Genomic DNA, 12,418 nt, shown 5'->3' with positions numbered 1-12,418 from the left:
CTCTGCGCGCTCTGACTGAAGGGGGCTGGCTCTCCCTGATTGAATCCAGCTGTTGTGAAAGCGCTCGGAGGGGGCCCGACCCGTCAATTTGCATTGCTAAATAATCTGTAGAGGCGACAGAGTGGGGCAGAAACGGAACAGTCCATTTTGAAAAAGGCATTCCTGCAACACTTGGTCAATGTGCCGCAGCTTCAGCTCGACCAGACAGCGCTTAATGAAAACCTGGTGTCGACTTTCGCGTAAAGGCGCATAGTTGGGGGGTGGCGAGAGCCCTGCTGGGTAGCGGAGAGGGGATTTACGGGTCGTCTAAATGTTTCCTTTGAGAGAAACCATGTTTTTGGAAATACGTGGCTTCAGGTTTTGCTCTTGTGCAAGGTCAGTAATCTCATTTTTTTCTTCTCTACCTTTGCGTAACGGACCTCGCTGAGTTGTTTTTTGCAGTAGTTACATGTTTGAATGGATATGTAACGAGATGCTTGCACCGAGTTCCTGTTTTTTTTTCTCCTTTTCAGCTTTAAATTCACTTTTTGCAGGATGTTGGCAGCTCTGGTATTTATTCTGCTGTGTATCCGGCCTGGACACGGACAGGTAACACCTCCTTTTATTGGGGATTTCATTCATTTAGACCAAGTTCATGGTCAGAGTCTTCAAGTGCTGTGATGCCATCCTGTTTTAACAGTCAGAAAGTCATGTAAAGATGGAAAAGCTTGTGTGTTTTGCATTAGAAGGCTCATGGAAATCAAGTACCCCTCTGTCAGAAATGAATCCCAATAAAAAAGGCCTCTCGGTAATCTCTCCTCAGACCTGCACAGAAGGTTTTGCATATGACCGCAGGGCAAGACAGTGTATAGGTAAGTGACTCAACCTCTCTTATTGTGAAAGGTCACATTTTGGGATCCTAGAGGTTCCCAAACTAAGCACGAGAATTAAATGCATCACAGCCGCCACAGATGTTCTGGATGCCTTTATAAATGCACGGCTCTGTATTCCAGATGTGGATGAGTGTCGGACCCTGCCAGATGCGTGCCGAGGAGACATGCGCTGCGTGAACCAGAACGGAGGCTACCTGTGCATCCCGAGGACCTTGTACAACCAGCCGTACAGACCGGAGATCCCAGCCCAGCCTGAGCCGGCTTACCCAGACCAGTCGGCTGGATTTCCAGAAACATACCTCCCAGCTCTTCCTGGAGGTGGAAGATCCCAGGAGCCCAGCTACCCCAGAGTGAGGAACACTGCGCAGTGCATCCTGGGATATACTCCTGCAGAGGATGGCACCTGTGACGGTGAGTCACTGTCTGAAGAGATGCCCGCTGGTTTCAGTGGTGAAGGAAGTATTCAGATCCTTCAGTAAAACTACCAATACAACAGTGTACTATGTAGGGCTGCAACGTTGATTATTTTCCTGATTATTGACAGAAAATTATGAAAAATGTCACAAGATGTGGTCCTCAGATGTCTTGTTTTGTCCTCAACCCAAAGATATTTAGTTTACTGTCACAGAGGAGTAAAGAAACCAGAGAATATTCATATTTAAGCAGCTGGAATCAGAGAAATCTTCTTTTGAAAGATAACTAAAGCCAATTAATCAATCAATCGCTGCAGCTCTCGCACAAGCAGCAAAATGTACCAGAGTAGAATCAAAACTACTTGTTCTGCAGAAAAATGCTGCTTCCCGTGACTGATCAGTTACTATAAATTATTGAGTTGTTAATACAGATGTATGAATGTGTGAGCAGCGTTTTACAGCTGTAGCTGGCGAGGTAGAGCTACTTTTAGCTACTGTAGTTTGGTAGTTCAGTCCAGTGGCTCCTGCACAAAGCACTTGGTTAGGGTCAGGAAAAGATCTGGTTCTGTCACCACAAATATCCCGATGTCTCATTAAAAATATCCAGCGGTTTCTTTTCTTACAAATGTTCAAACACTTCCTTGAACAATGCCTTTAATATGTCTCTTTAAGCAGGAAATGGCCCGCTCAAGTTCACTTTTAAATGTTGACATGTGTACCACCAAGTCACTTAAGTGAAATGGAGCCTCAAGAGTTCAGCTCTCTTCTTGTGTTTTAGATTTCATGTTGGCCTGGATACGTTTGAAATTCAACATATCTCTGGTTTTACAGAAATGTACAATGCAGATATTTTATTCTGGCGACTGAGCTGAGCAGCCACACAAAAACCTGATTAGTTGTTCACAGTGGGTCAGCATGTACACTCATTCATCAGACATCGACTGTATCCAATGAGCCTGGAGTCAGTTTGTTGTTTCTGCAGGCACAGTTGTTGCAGAGTTGGATAGTGACCCCTTAAACTATAGCACGTCTGCGTACAAACTCATTTGTCACAGGCTGCATGAGCCACCATTTCAGAGTTTAAAGAAAGACTTCCTTCTCAGGTTGATTCATTTACCTTTCCTGTACTGACTTTCATGATGATGCAAAAAAATCCAAGAAAATCTGGCAAGATGAGAAAACAGAAATGTGTTTTTTTTGCCTCCCTACATCATCTTGTAACACCTCGTATTCATCATGCGAGCCTTTGGCAGATTCTAGATGAAGGTCAAAGTGCAGTGTCCTTTTGTGGTTTTCTTGGCTGCTACAAAAGTGTAGTGAGAGTTTACATCAAGTCTTGAGAATTATTACTGCACAATTATCTACAAGAGATGCGAGGGTGGATGGCGTCCGTCCTCTGCAGCAGCTGTTTGCAGTTCCGAGCCTCTGCTGAATGTTTTGAGAAAGACTTTCCCGACATCGGCCTCCTCCTGCTGTTTATCAGATGTGAGAGTGAAACTAAATTCACGAGGTGACACGAGGGAAAGACAACAGAGATTCAGTGTAAGTCATTACAGATTATGGTTGAACTCCAGGGAAATGCCTGAATGCATCAGATCACAGGGACAGATGTTGTTTGATGCCCGGTGCAGCGGTGTGTCTGCCGTTGCCCAGCCGGAGCAGAGGGACCTTCAACTCCTACAAATTTTTTGCTTTCTAAATGGATTCTGTTGAATTTCACAACCGCAAGAGATCCCAGCTGTCAGATAAACACTGGATGTTTGATGTTCCTCCCCAGCTGTCTTAAATACATCTTAACATAATTATTACAGCCTGTCCAGCCGGGACAAGCTGATGAAAATGGCCTCCTTGGAGTCCATTTGAGGCGTTTTTCTGTCATTTTAGTTAAATCAGTCGTGACCCTGTAATGAATGGAAAATGTACATGTATAGTACAGTTTTCTCCCTCTAAAGAGAGCTCAGGAGTTTAGCTCATGCACAAATACGGACTGTTTCTCTTTGTAGGAGAGACGGCCTGTCAAGGGAATCGACTCACAACCTTGTTTGGGTAAACTATACCATCAGAGTGCCAGAGATGAGGTCATTTGTTGCCAAATCTGTGCCTGAGCCCGGCCTGGAGAACAGGCATGCCTCTGTGGGAGTCCTCACACCCCTAAAGGCTGGTGTGTGTGTGTGTGTGTGTGTGTGTGTGTGTGTGTGTGGTGATGTAATGGGTTGTTGACTGATGCTGCTATAGGGCAGAAATTACACAGACTGTGACTTCCTGTCTGAACCTACAACAAACATGGCTTTGTCTTTAAGTTAAAGGCACTACGCTCCATCAGTGTCCCAGAACAACAGAATAAATCAGCCCTCTGAGATATCTTTACAAGGTATGGTACCCATCCTTGCAGCAGGTCACACACTACACAAAAGGCACTGTCTGCTACAACCAGCAGCTTTATGGGCCGCTCTGACAGTAACTTAGTTGGTCGGTCAGTGGTTGATAAAAAGGATTCAGGACACTTGTGGGAGGCATCACTGGACTGAGCAGAGTTCCTTTATCATCGATGACGGGCGAGCCCTTTAGCCGCGTACCCTGTCATAACTCTTCAACAGTTGGCCGTATACTCTCACTGGGGGGGAGTTCCTTATTCCTTGTTCTATCTCCTTCTGTTCATTGGTCCCCAAAGCTCTGTACACCCTGTAGCAAAAGCAACTTTCTATCTATGAGGCTGAATTTTGCTATGAGGGTCAAGTGTTTCTGAGGTTGCGTGCATGTGCAAACATTCCAAAACCATGTGCGTAAATCTGCTCCGAACCCACATCCTGGCTGTAGGGATTAGCTCCCAACCAGCCGCTGATGCTGGGTGACAAGGCTTGGCTTTGCAGTGGGCAGTAGAGGTGCAGGATGAAGTTGAGGTCATGGCTGAGCTGTTCTTACTGTTTTTCACTTGGTTATTGTCTGGATTAAACGGGATAAAGAGGTGTTGGTAGGTGCACCCCAGTCGGTACAATAAAGGTTGGCAATATATATTTCTGCAAACCTCAGATATGTTGAAACCTTACATTTCTTTATGGACAAAAATACCTGGTTCTGTCGCCACAAACACAGCTGGAAGTTGTCGAGGCGTCTTAAATTATCCAGTGGTTTCACGCTTACAAATGCCTTAAGATGTCTGGAACAGTGGTCTCTCGCTTGGCAGCTGTCTCACCTAGAGGTCACGCCACTTCTATCCCATCCATCCTGACATTAAAGTAAGCTTATTAACATGTAATGTGAATGTGATATGACACTTGCGTAGAAATGTTAATATGACACGTCTGAAACGTAAAAAATCTGTGGTTTGCAGGAACATTATATTCTCGGTTGGAATATGCTTTTAGTTTGGGTGAACTGGCCCTTTAAGCAGGAGATAGTTTGCTCAAGCACTGTAATATGTGGGACCACGTCACATAAGTGAAAAGATGCCTCCAGAGTTCAGCTCTCGTCTTGTGTTTTACATTTCATGTGGGACTGTTCTGCTTATTTCCGCTCGTAATTCAAGTTTTGGGGGATTTTCATGTTTTTACTCAAGTTAAAGGATTACATGCTCCTCTGTGGCTTGAGAAACATTTCCAGCCCTTTGGGCTTCTGTATCCAACAGATAAACTAAAAATGCACGATAGATCGTTCAAAACAAGAAAGCAAGAAACAAGAATGGTTGTGATTTCCTCATCCAGCGGTGGAATGTAATGTTACCATTTCGTGCAACTTTAAACATCTATTCCACTACATCTCGGAGACAAGACTCTTCACTCCACTAAATGTGTCTGACAGCTTCAGTTGTGAGTTACTCTACAGATTACAACATTCCTCTCCAGTTAAAACCACATATCTCAAAAGTTGTTGATTTTAATTTGAATGTTTGTGATAAACTGAAGGATGAAGTGTTCCTTCACTTGTTGACCAATTCTCCTTCTTCTTAAGCTGAATGACATATTTAACTAGAGTGGCACTCAGTAGAGAGCATACCTCCACCAAGGCCCAGCCGTCCCCTTTTGTACCAGCCACCTAAATACGCCTGATGTTTTTCGTCAAGATTCACATAGTTTTCTCTGAGAAATTAATATCGCAGATTTTTTTAGAAAGTGAAAAGAAATTCCTGGATCCCTCCCTTTATCTGCACCAAAAGATAATAGGGTCTATTCTGGGCTGAGAAATTTGTTCAGTAGTTGTTGTGTAATCCTGCTGACAAACCAACTAACCAACAAACTAACAGACACCGGTGAAAACATACAGTAACCTCCTCGATGTGCGCCTTTGCAACCAAGAGGACCTGACATTAAGAGCCGCTGTAGGATTATTCTGAATCAGCTCGTGTACAAATTTGGTGTCCAAATCTTTCAACTCTCAGTTTTCCAACATTTGAGCAATATTCAGGCGTATCATACAAATCCCATCCATCACGTCCTCCCTGAAGCTGATCAGCATTGTCAGCAGCAGCTCATGAAACAGTCTATATAAGGAGCTGAACTGAAATGCTCCTGCAAGCCTGTGTGTGTTGGAGATCTGCAGTGAGGCTTACACATGGGGTGCAGATGAGGACCATTCATTTTTGACTGGTAACTGCAAGCAGGTGCCGGGGGGCCGTGTAGCTGTTGGCGGGCGGCCGAGCGATCCGGGCCTCCTCCACCCCCCTGAAAGGACCACTGGTCCAAGTTGGCACAAAGGGCGACGGTCTCCCCGACAGACGTTATCGCTTATCATAGCTGCCTGTCCAAACATAAAGCCGGGCTCCCACCCACTTCCCCCACCGGGTTTCTAGAGATTGGTGACTTCATGGTCTGAGAACCATAAACAGAGGTTGGAATTTTTTGATTTGTCATATCCTCATAAGGAAATGTGGCTATTATGATGTAGTGTGGGAGCTGCTCCAAGGGCGTCGAAGGAATTCAGATTGTAATCTGAGAAATCTTTAATCTTTTGCAAAAACAATGGTAAGCCGATGCTGCATTGAAATGTTAACTGTTGTGTTAAGAGATTTTAAACACAGGGTGGTGAAAACCTGAGTGGTGGAGAAAACAAACTTTTGACCAGGAGATTGCTGGTGCAATCCTTATGCCAGCAGGGGAAATTCGAGTCTAGTGGGAATGCTTTTGAGCAATTAATGTAAACCTGAAAACCTGCAGCAGTTTTTCCTTTTGAATGAGCAAAGTACAGCTGTTTATCTATCCATCTCTCTTTCTTGTTGCTCTCCAAGTTTCTTTGTTTGTTTTTTTAATTTAAAAAAGAAAAAAACCTAATCATAACATCTCCTCTCTGCTCTGCTCCTTGTCTTTGTTTCAGACATTGATGAATGTGAGACAAACTCCCATCACTGTAACCCCACCCAGGTCTGCATCAACACAGCAGGTGGCTACACCTGTTCCTGCACTGAAGGATACTGGCTCATTGGTGGACAGTGTCAGGGTGAGTAAACGGTTGTAAATTTAAATGTTAGCATACCATCGTCAAATCAATTGTAACGAGCGATTTTAGATATTTTATCCGGTTAACTTCACATCGCATGTAATCAACAATCAGGAAGATTTAAGTATACCAGTCGGTTCGCTGGATCATTGTTGTTGTACACTAATGTAATTGTAATTATTAACAGAAAACAGCTGGAAAACAGTTTTTCTAATGTGGTGCATTCAAGGAAACATTTGTTGAAAGCCACTGGGTTCATAAGATATAGTAGATTGCACACAGTTTGTAGTTAATGGCCTAAAACCACCAAAGTGGTCCGTTGCACTTTGGTGTAAGTACAGCTAACTCATGAGAGCACCGCCAAGTAGGGATTTCAGTGCATGTATTTTCCTAAATTAAGACCACATTATATGTAAGAGCTGTTGGATAATGTAGAAAAGACAATGCTGCTTTTTGTCCGTCTTTATAAAATCCCATCAGCTCTCCTCCAGCAGAACAGCGCCCTCCTCAGGTTAATCTGCAGTAAAGCAGCTCAACAAAGTTCTTGCCAAAAGATAATAAAATGTTGTTTTTCACATTACTGTCTGTTTTTTAATTACAGTCTTAGACCTTTACTGAATATTTCATAACCAGCTTGTCTCTTTTTCTTTTTATACCAGATATTGATGAATGTCGCTATGGTTACTGCCAACAGCTGTGTGCCAACGTCCCTGGATCTTACTCCTGCTCCTGTAACCCTGGCTTTATCCTCAACCCAGACAGCAGGACATGTCAAGGTAAACACACACACACATGCACACACAGGTACAATTATAAATAGTTCAATACCTTCATTGACTCTCACAGATTAACACACACACAGGCAAGCACATTGTTTCTGTTCTTTCACACACACACATGCATGCGCTCATGCTGTGTACCAGTGTTATTAAATCCCTCTCCACTGTTGTTGTTCCTCCAGATGTGGATGAGTGTGAAGATGAACCGTGCACTCACGGCTGCTTCAACACCTACGGCTCCTTCATGTGCAACTGTGACGAGGGATTCGAGTTGGCAGCCGACGGTACCTCTTGTATCGGTGAGACAACATTACATTCTGTTTAAATTCACATTTTCCCAACATGTATAACTATTACTTAAACTTATACATAAAAACCTATCAAAACATCTAATTAAAGTGAAAATGTGCAATTGATACCTACAAACACTTTTAGATACAGTCATTGTTTTCTTTGGTAATTTAATACTTTATAACGCAGTCTATCCTTTTATCTATCGGACAAATGGATTCACACCTAAAGCTTTAAACCTGCGTGTCTATGAAGTGGTGGGAGACTTGGAGGAAATCCGAACAGACAGTTCTCAGTCGTTGCTGTTGGGCAGTCGTGCCCTCTCAGTCTTTTTCCTGATGCGTATTAATCCTGCCGTTTTGTTCCCTGTAGACTTGGATGAGTGCAGCTTCTCTGAGTTTCTGTGTCAGCACAGCTGTGTGAACACCCCCGGTTCTTTCTCCTGCATCTGTCCGCTTGGATATTATGTATTCGAGGACGGCAGGAGTTGTGAAGGTAAAGTACAGTGACAGAGAGTGAACTGAATAAATACACTGAATAAATGAATAAAGTCATCACAGTTTAGACGCAGTGTCAGAGAGGGAAAATATTTGGGCAGCTATGAAGAGAAATATTTCTCAAAAAACTGCAAGGAATATGTTTCATCTGTCTGATTTGATGTTTTTATTATTATTATTTTATTATTTTATTTATTTGGAGCTACAATGCTACACTGAAGATATTTAGGGAAATTGAATTACATTGCTATGTCACTTTATGTAGTATTAGTACATGCATTCTTTGTTTTTTGTATTGTTTTTAGGCACAGTCGTATCGTATTGTTGATGCTTTCTAAATGTTGTTTCTCTGATGATGATGATGATGATGATGATGATGATGATGATGATGATGTTTTAACTGACTTTGATTTTTGTGTGTTTGATTTTGAAGATATCAATGAATGTGACACTGGTAACAACACCTGTACAACAGCACAAGTATGTTTCAATTTCCAGGGAGGCCACACATGCCTGGATCCTTTACAGTGTCACTCTCCTTACGTCGAAGTTAGTGACAAGTAAGTATTTCCCTGTTCCTTATTGTTACACTTTACATTCCTTTATTTACTTATCCGTTATATATAACCCACCCTGTGTCTCCTCCTCTGCAGTCAGTGTATGTGTTCAGCTGAGAACCCTGCCTGCAGGGACAAACCCTTCACTATTCTGTACCGACACATGGACTTGTCGTCGGGGCGCAGTGTGCCTGCAGACATCTTCCAGATGCAGGCCACCACGCGCTACCCCGGCGCCTTCTACATCTTCCAGATAAAGACGGGCAACGAGGGACGAGAGTTTTACATGAGAGTGAGTACTTCAGGGACGAATGAAAGACCATACTAACTTGTAGATACGAAGGCGAAGGAACATGATGTAGTGATCGTACCTTGTGCTGAAATGTTAGAAGCAGACAGTCACATAAGATAAGATGTTCTTGTAACGTATATGAGGCAATATTCATTTCTCATGTGGCGGATTTTTCAAGGAAAATCTTCTGTCATACAGGAAGTGATTTATGTTTCTGACACCAGCAAGCAACTGCAATACACATAGCAAGAACTAAATAGTGAGCATGAGCTACCTTGGATAAACAGCGCCACCTAAAGAAATTCAAACTCTGCAGAACTGAGTTGGACACTTCAAGTTCCTGAAGATGTTGACAAAATATGGCACTTATTATTGAAGTTAGCAGTAAACAAGTTATATCAGAATCTCTTATGATAATGCTGCGTAAGCATCAAACTGAATTGTACGCACAGTATCACACTCTGGAAAAACTAAGGACTCTTTTGTTAGTTTTTTGACGTAATTTAGCAATTTAAAGACGCACTTCTTCATTTTTTTACAGTGTGTAGTGGCTCCCAGTTTCTCAAAATATCCTCCCGGCTACTGACAGTAAGCTTTTGTCGACAAATTGGGTTTACAACAAACAACAAATTATTTCGGGGCTCAATTTTGCAGCATTTTTTATAACATGTTTATAGAGACTGTATTAATTACAAATTTTTTTAGCTTCTGCACCAAATTTTGGTAATTTGGAGCTCCATACATTGATAAATGTAGGGCTCTGTGACATTCTGTATGATTTGGGGATAATAACACATTTTTGAATTGCTACTCCATATTTTTTATTATTATTATTATTATTTCCATATTTTACAAATTTTAGGATTTGGGTGCCAGCCCTGTTGTTAAATGTCTTACTTTTTGTTTCACGCTAATTCGTCACAAAAGACTTTTAATGACACGAACAACTTGGAGTCTGCTTATATTTACAGTCTCAGTTGATGCGTTTCATCCCACTCTGACTTTCTTTAAAGCTCATATTAAAAAAAACATAAACAGATTCTGAATATAAACCATGTGGAAACTTAAGTCTTTCAGCTCTAATGTCATTTGTTTACATACAAACAAGCCTTTTTCCACAAAAGACATTCTGACATGTAACAGGAAAATAAATGACTGAGACCTTTCAACAGAACAGAGCCATTGTAAATGTTATTAGTGACACTTTTCCTACTATGGAAAGTGAAAATTTGCACTGTAAAAAGGGGAATATATACAATAAGGATGTAAAACATAAATCACCTGACCGTTCAGTTCAGCTTGCAGCCAGCAGATGGCACAATAAGTGTGTGTAATGTGTTTGGAAGGGGGATTTTTGCTTCTCAAATGTCTTAAATACAAACTAAGAAGGGACTTTTTAGGAGGAATTCAAATTATAACCATTCATTGATGTTTGATTTAATTCACCACATGCGAATTTAAAATATCTTACTGAGTTACCTTCTGTTGTCCTTGTTTAAACAAGCCCTGGTCTGACCTTATGGCTATGGAAAACACATTAACTTTCCTTGACTTTGTGCATGTGTTTGCTAGTTGTAAACGATATGACATAAGCCCCCGAGTCTTGGATTTCCTCCATCATGTGCAGCTGGCAGATTCCTGTACGTAACATTTAACTCACATTCCTCTCCTGTCTTCTTTATCTTACAGCAAACCAGTAATGTGAGCGCCACACTCGTCTTGTCACGGCCCATAAAGGGACCGAGAGAGGTGGTGCTGGACTTGGAGATGGTCACTGTCAACAACGTCATCAACTTCAGAGGCAGCTCCATCATACGTCTGACGATATTTGTCTCAGAGCACCCGTTCTGAGTGTCCCAAATGAACTGCATCGCCCCGAAGAATCAAGCTGCGCTCATTTGCAGCTGATGTAATTGTTTGTTTGAGACAGCTCACCTTTTTTGTGTTCATATTTTGTAAAAATCATTATGTCATCCTCAATAAAGACACGTCCGATAAAGACTCAGCAAAGATCAGCTGATGGGAAAGCATCCCTGTGCTGGAATCCCCACCCTGGTTTAATGGACACTGAGCTTTTATGGCTGCGATATGGACTTTCGACACAGAGGGATGTTTATGGTGTACAATTTCTGACATCCTCTATTTAGAAAATGACCTGAAATGGGAATTACCCCCACTGAGTATCAGTCTATACACAATACAGTTTGCCCCAGTTGTCTGTGAATTTTCATCCCTTCAGATAAGCTGTGAAAGTGACTTTTATATGCCTGAATTCAAGAGCTGTCATCACATCGTAATGATGCTATCAGATCATTGTCGTGGTTTTTTTTATGAGCTGGAAGGAGAGTCGGTCATCTGAGCAGAAGTGTAATTGTGCATTTGCAATGGCAATATTTGAAATGATGTAACAACCAGTCATTAACTGAATTATTGATCACAGTTTCTTTTAGACCAATAAATGTCTTCACCACACAACTGTGCCTGGCATGAGCACGCTTCTCAACTCCTCAAACTGTAGCTAATTTTGGGATCACTAAAACAAAATTTGGAATTGTATCAATCGGGGGGAACCACACCAACATGTGATAAAAACAATAAATGTCTTCACTACACATCTTTTCCTGACATGAACAGGCTCCTCATCTCCTAAAATAATATCAAAATGTAGGATTATATGTAATATATGGGAGGATTTTAACAAATCTTGGGATTAAAGATCAAATAACACATTTTGGGGACATTACACCATATTTAGGGTATTTTATTATATGAATAAATACAACTGTTTCTGACATGAGCATGCTCCCCAAACTTCTGAGGGGGAGCAATGTAATGAAATCTGGGATTACATTAATAAACACATTCAAACCTTTGTTTTCACAGTGCATACCAAATGCTATGGGTGTATTCTGGAAAACAATGTGGGAGCATGACAATAAACAAACATAAGGACAATAAATCTCTTCACCATACAACTATAAAACTGTCAAAACTGTATTTAAGTGTTTTCAGTAAACAAAAGACATACTAGGCCTGGATGGTGGCCAAGCTTCCTCCCAGATGAATATTAAATGACAGGGGTCACGCAATGATGCTGGATGGGAGAAACAGGGAAAGCAAAACAGAAAATGATTTTCTCATGGCTGTTCGGGGAAGGAAGTGCAAACACACTGTCAGTCCGGGAATTAGAGCTGGGTAGTGAGAGAGGGAGGGAGGAGGGAGGAGGGTGAGGGAGAGAGAGAAAGAGAAAGAGAGAGAGACCTGTGACTGAAGTGAAACATAAACCT

At 41.9% G+C, this 12,418-nt stretch overlaps 1 protein-coding gene across 1 annotated transcript; it reads left to right on the top strand.

Moving 5' to 3' along the window:
- Window positions 1–141: 141 nt before the first annotated feature.
- Window positions 142–11,573, top strand: fbln5 (fibulin 5). The gene is made up of 11 exons (XM_073483738.1): window positions 142–375; window positions 534–588; window positions 803–851; window positions 993–1,283; window positions 6,593–6,715; window positions 7,375–7,491; window positions 7,677–7,793; window positions 8,158–8,280; window positions 8,716–8,842; window positions 8,936–9,131; window positions 10,821–11,573. Exons 1-11 carry the CDS (start codon window positions 311–313, stop codon window positions 10,980–10,982), a joined length of 1,425 nt encoding a protein of 474 aa, XP_073339839.1. The 5' UTR covers window positions 142–310; the 3' UTR covers window positions 10,983–11,573.
- The last annotated feature ends 845 nt before the right edge of the window (window positions 11,574–12,418 follow it).

Source organism: Pagrus major, chromosome 16 (genome assembly GCF_040436345.1).
Source record: "Pagrus major chromosome 16, Pma_NU_1.0".
Classification (NCBI taxonomy): domain Eukaryota; kingdom Metazoa; phylum Chordata; class Actinopteri; order Spariformes; family Sparidae; genus Pagrus; species Pagrus major.
The sequence above is the reverse complement of the archived record's forward strand: the minus strand, read 5'-3'. Positions and strand labels throughout refer to the sequence as shown.

What these genes read in the sequence shown, in the direction of transcription:
- fbln5 (XM_073483738.1), top strand. Translation starts at nt 311, where the DNA reads ATGTTTCCTTTGAGAGAAACCATGTTTTTGGAAATACGTGGCTTCAGG. An exon ending in CAGGGCAAGACAGTGTATAG is followed by an intron (nt 852 to 992) that starts GTAAGTGACTCA and finishes TCTGTATTCCAG; the next exon opens with ATGTGGATGAGTGTCGGACC. An exon ending in TACGTCGAAGTTAGTGACAA is followed by an intron (nt 8,843 to 8,935) that starts GTAAGTATTTCC and finishes CCTCCTCTGCAG; the next exon opens with TCAGTGTATGTGTTCAGCTG.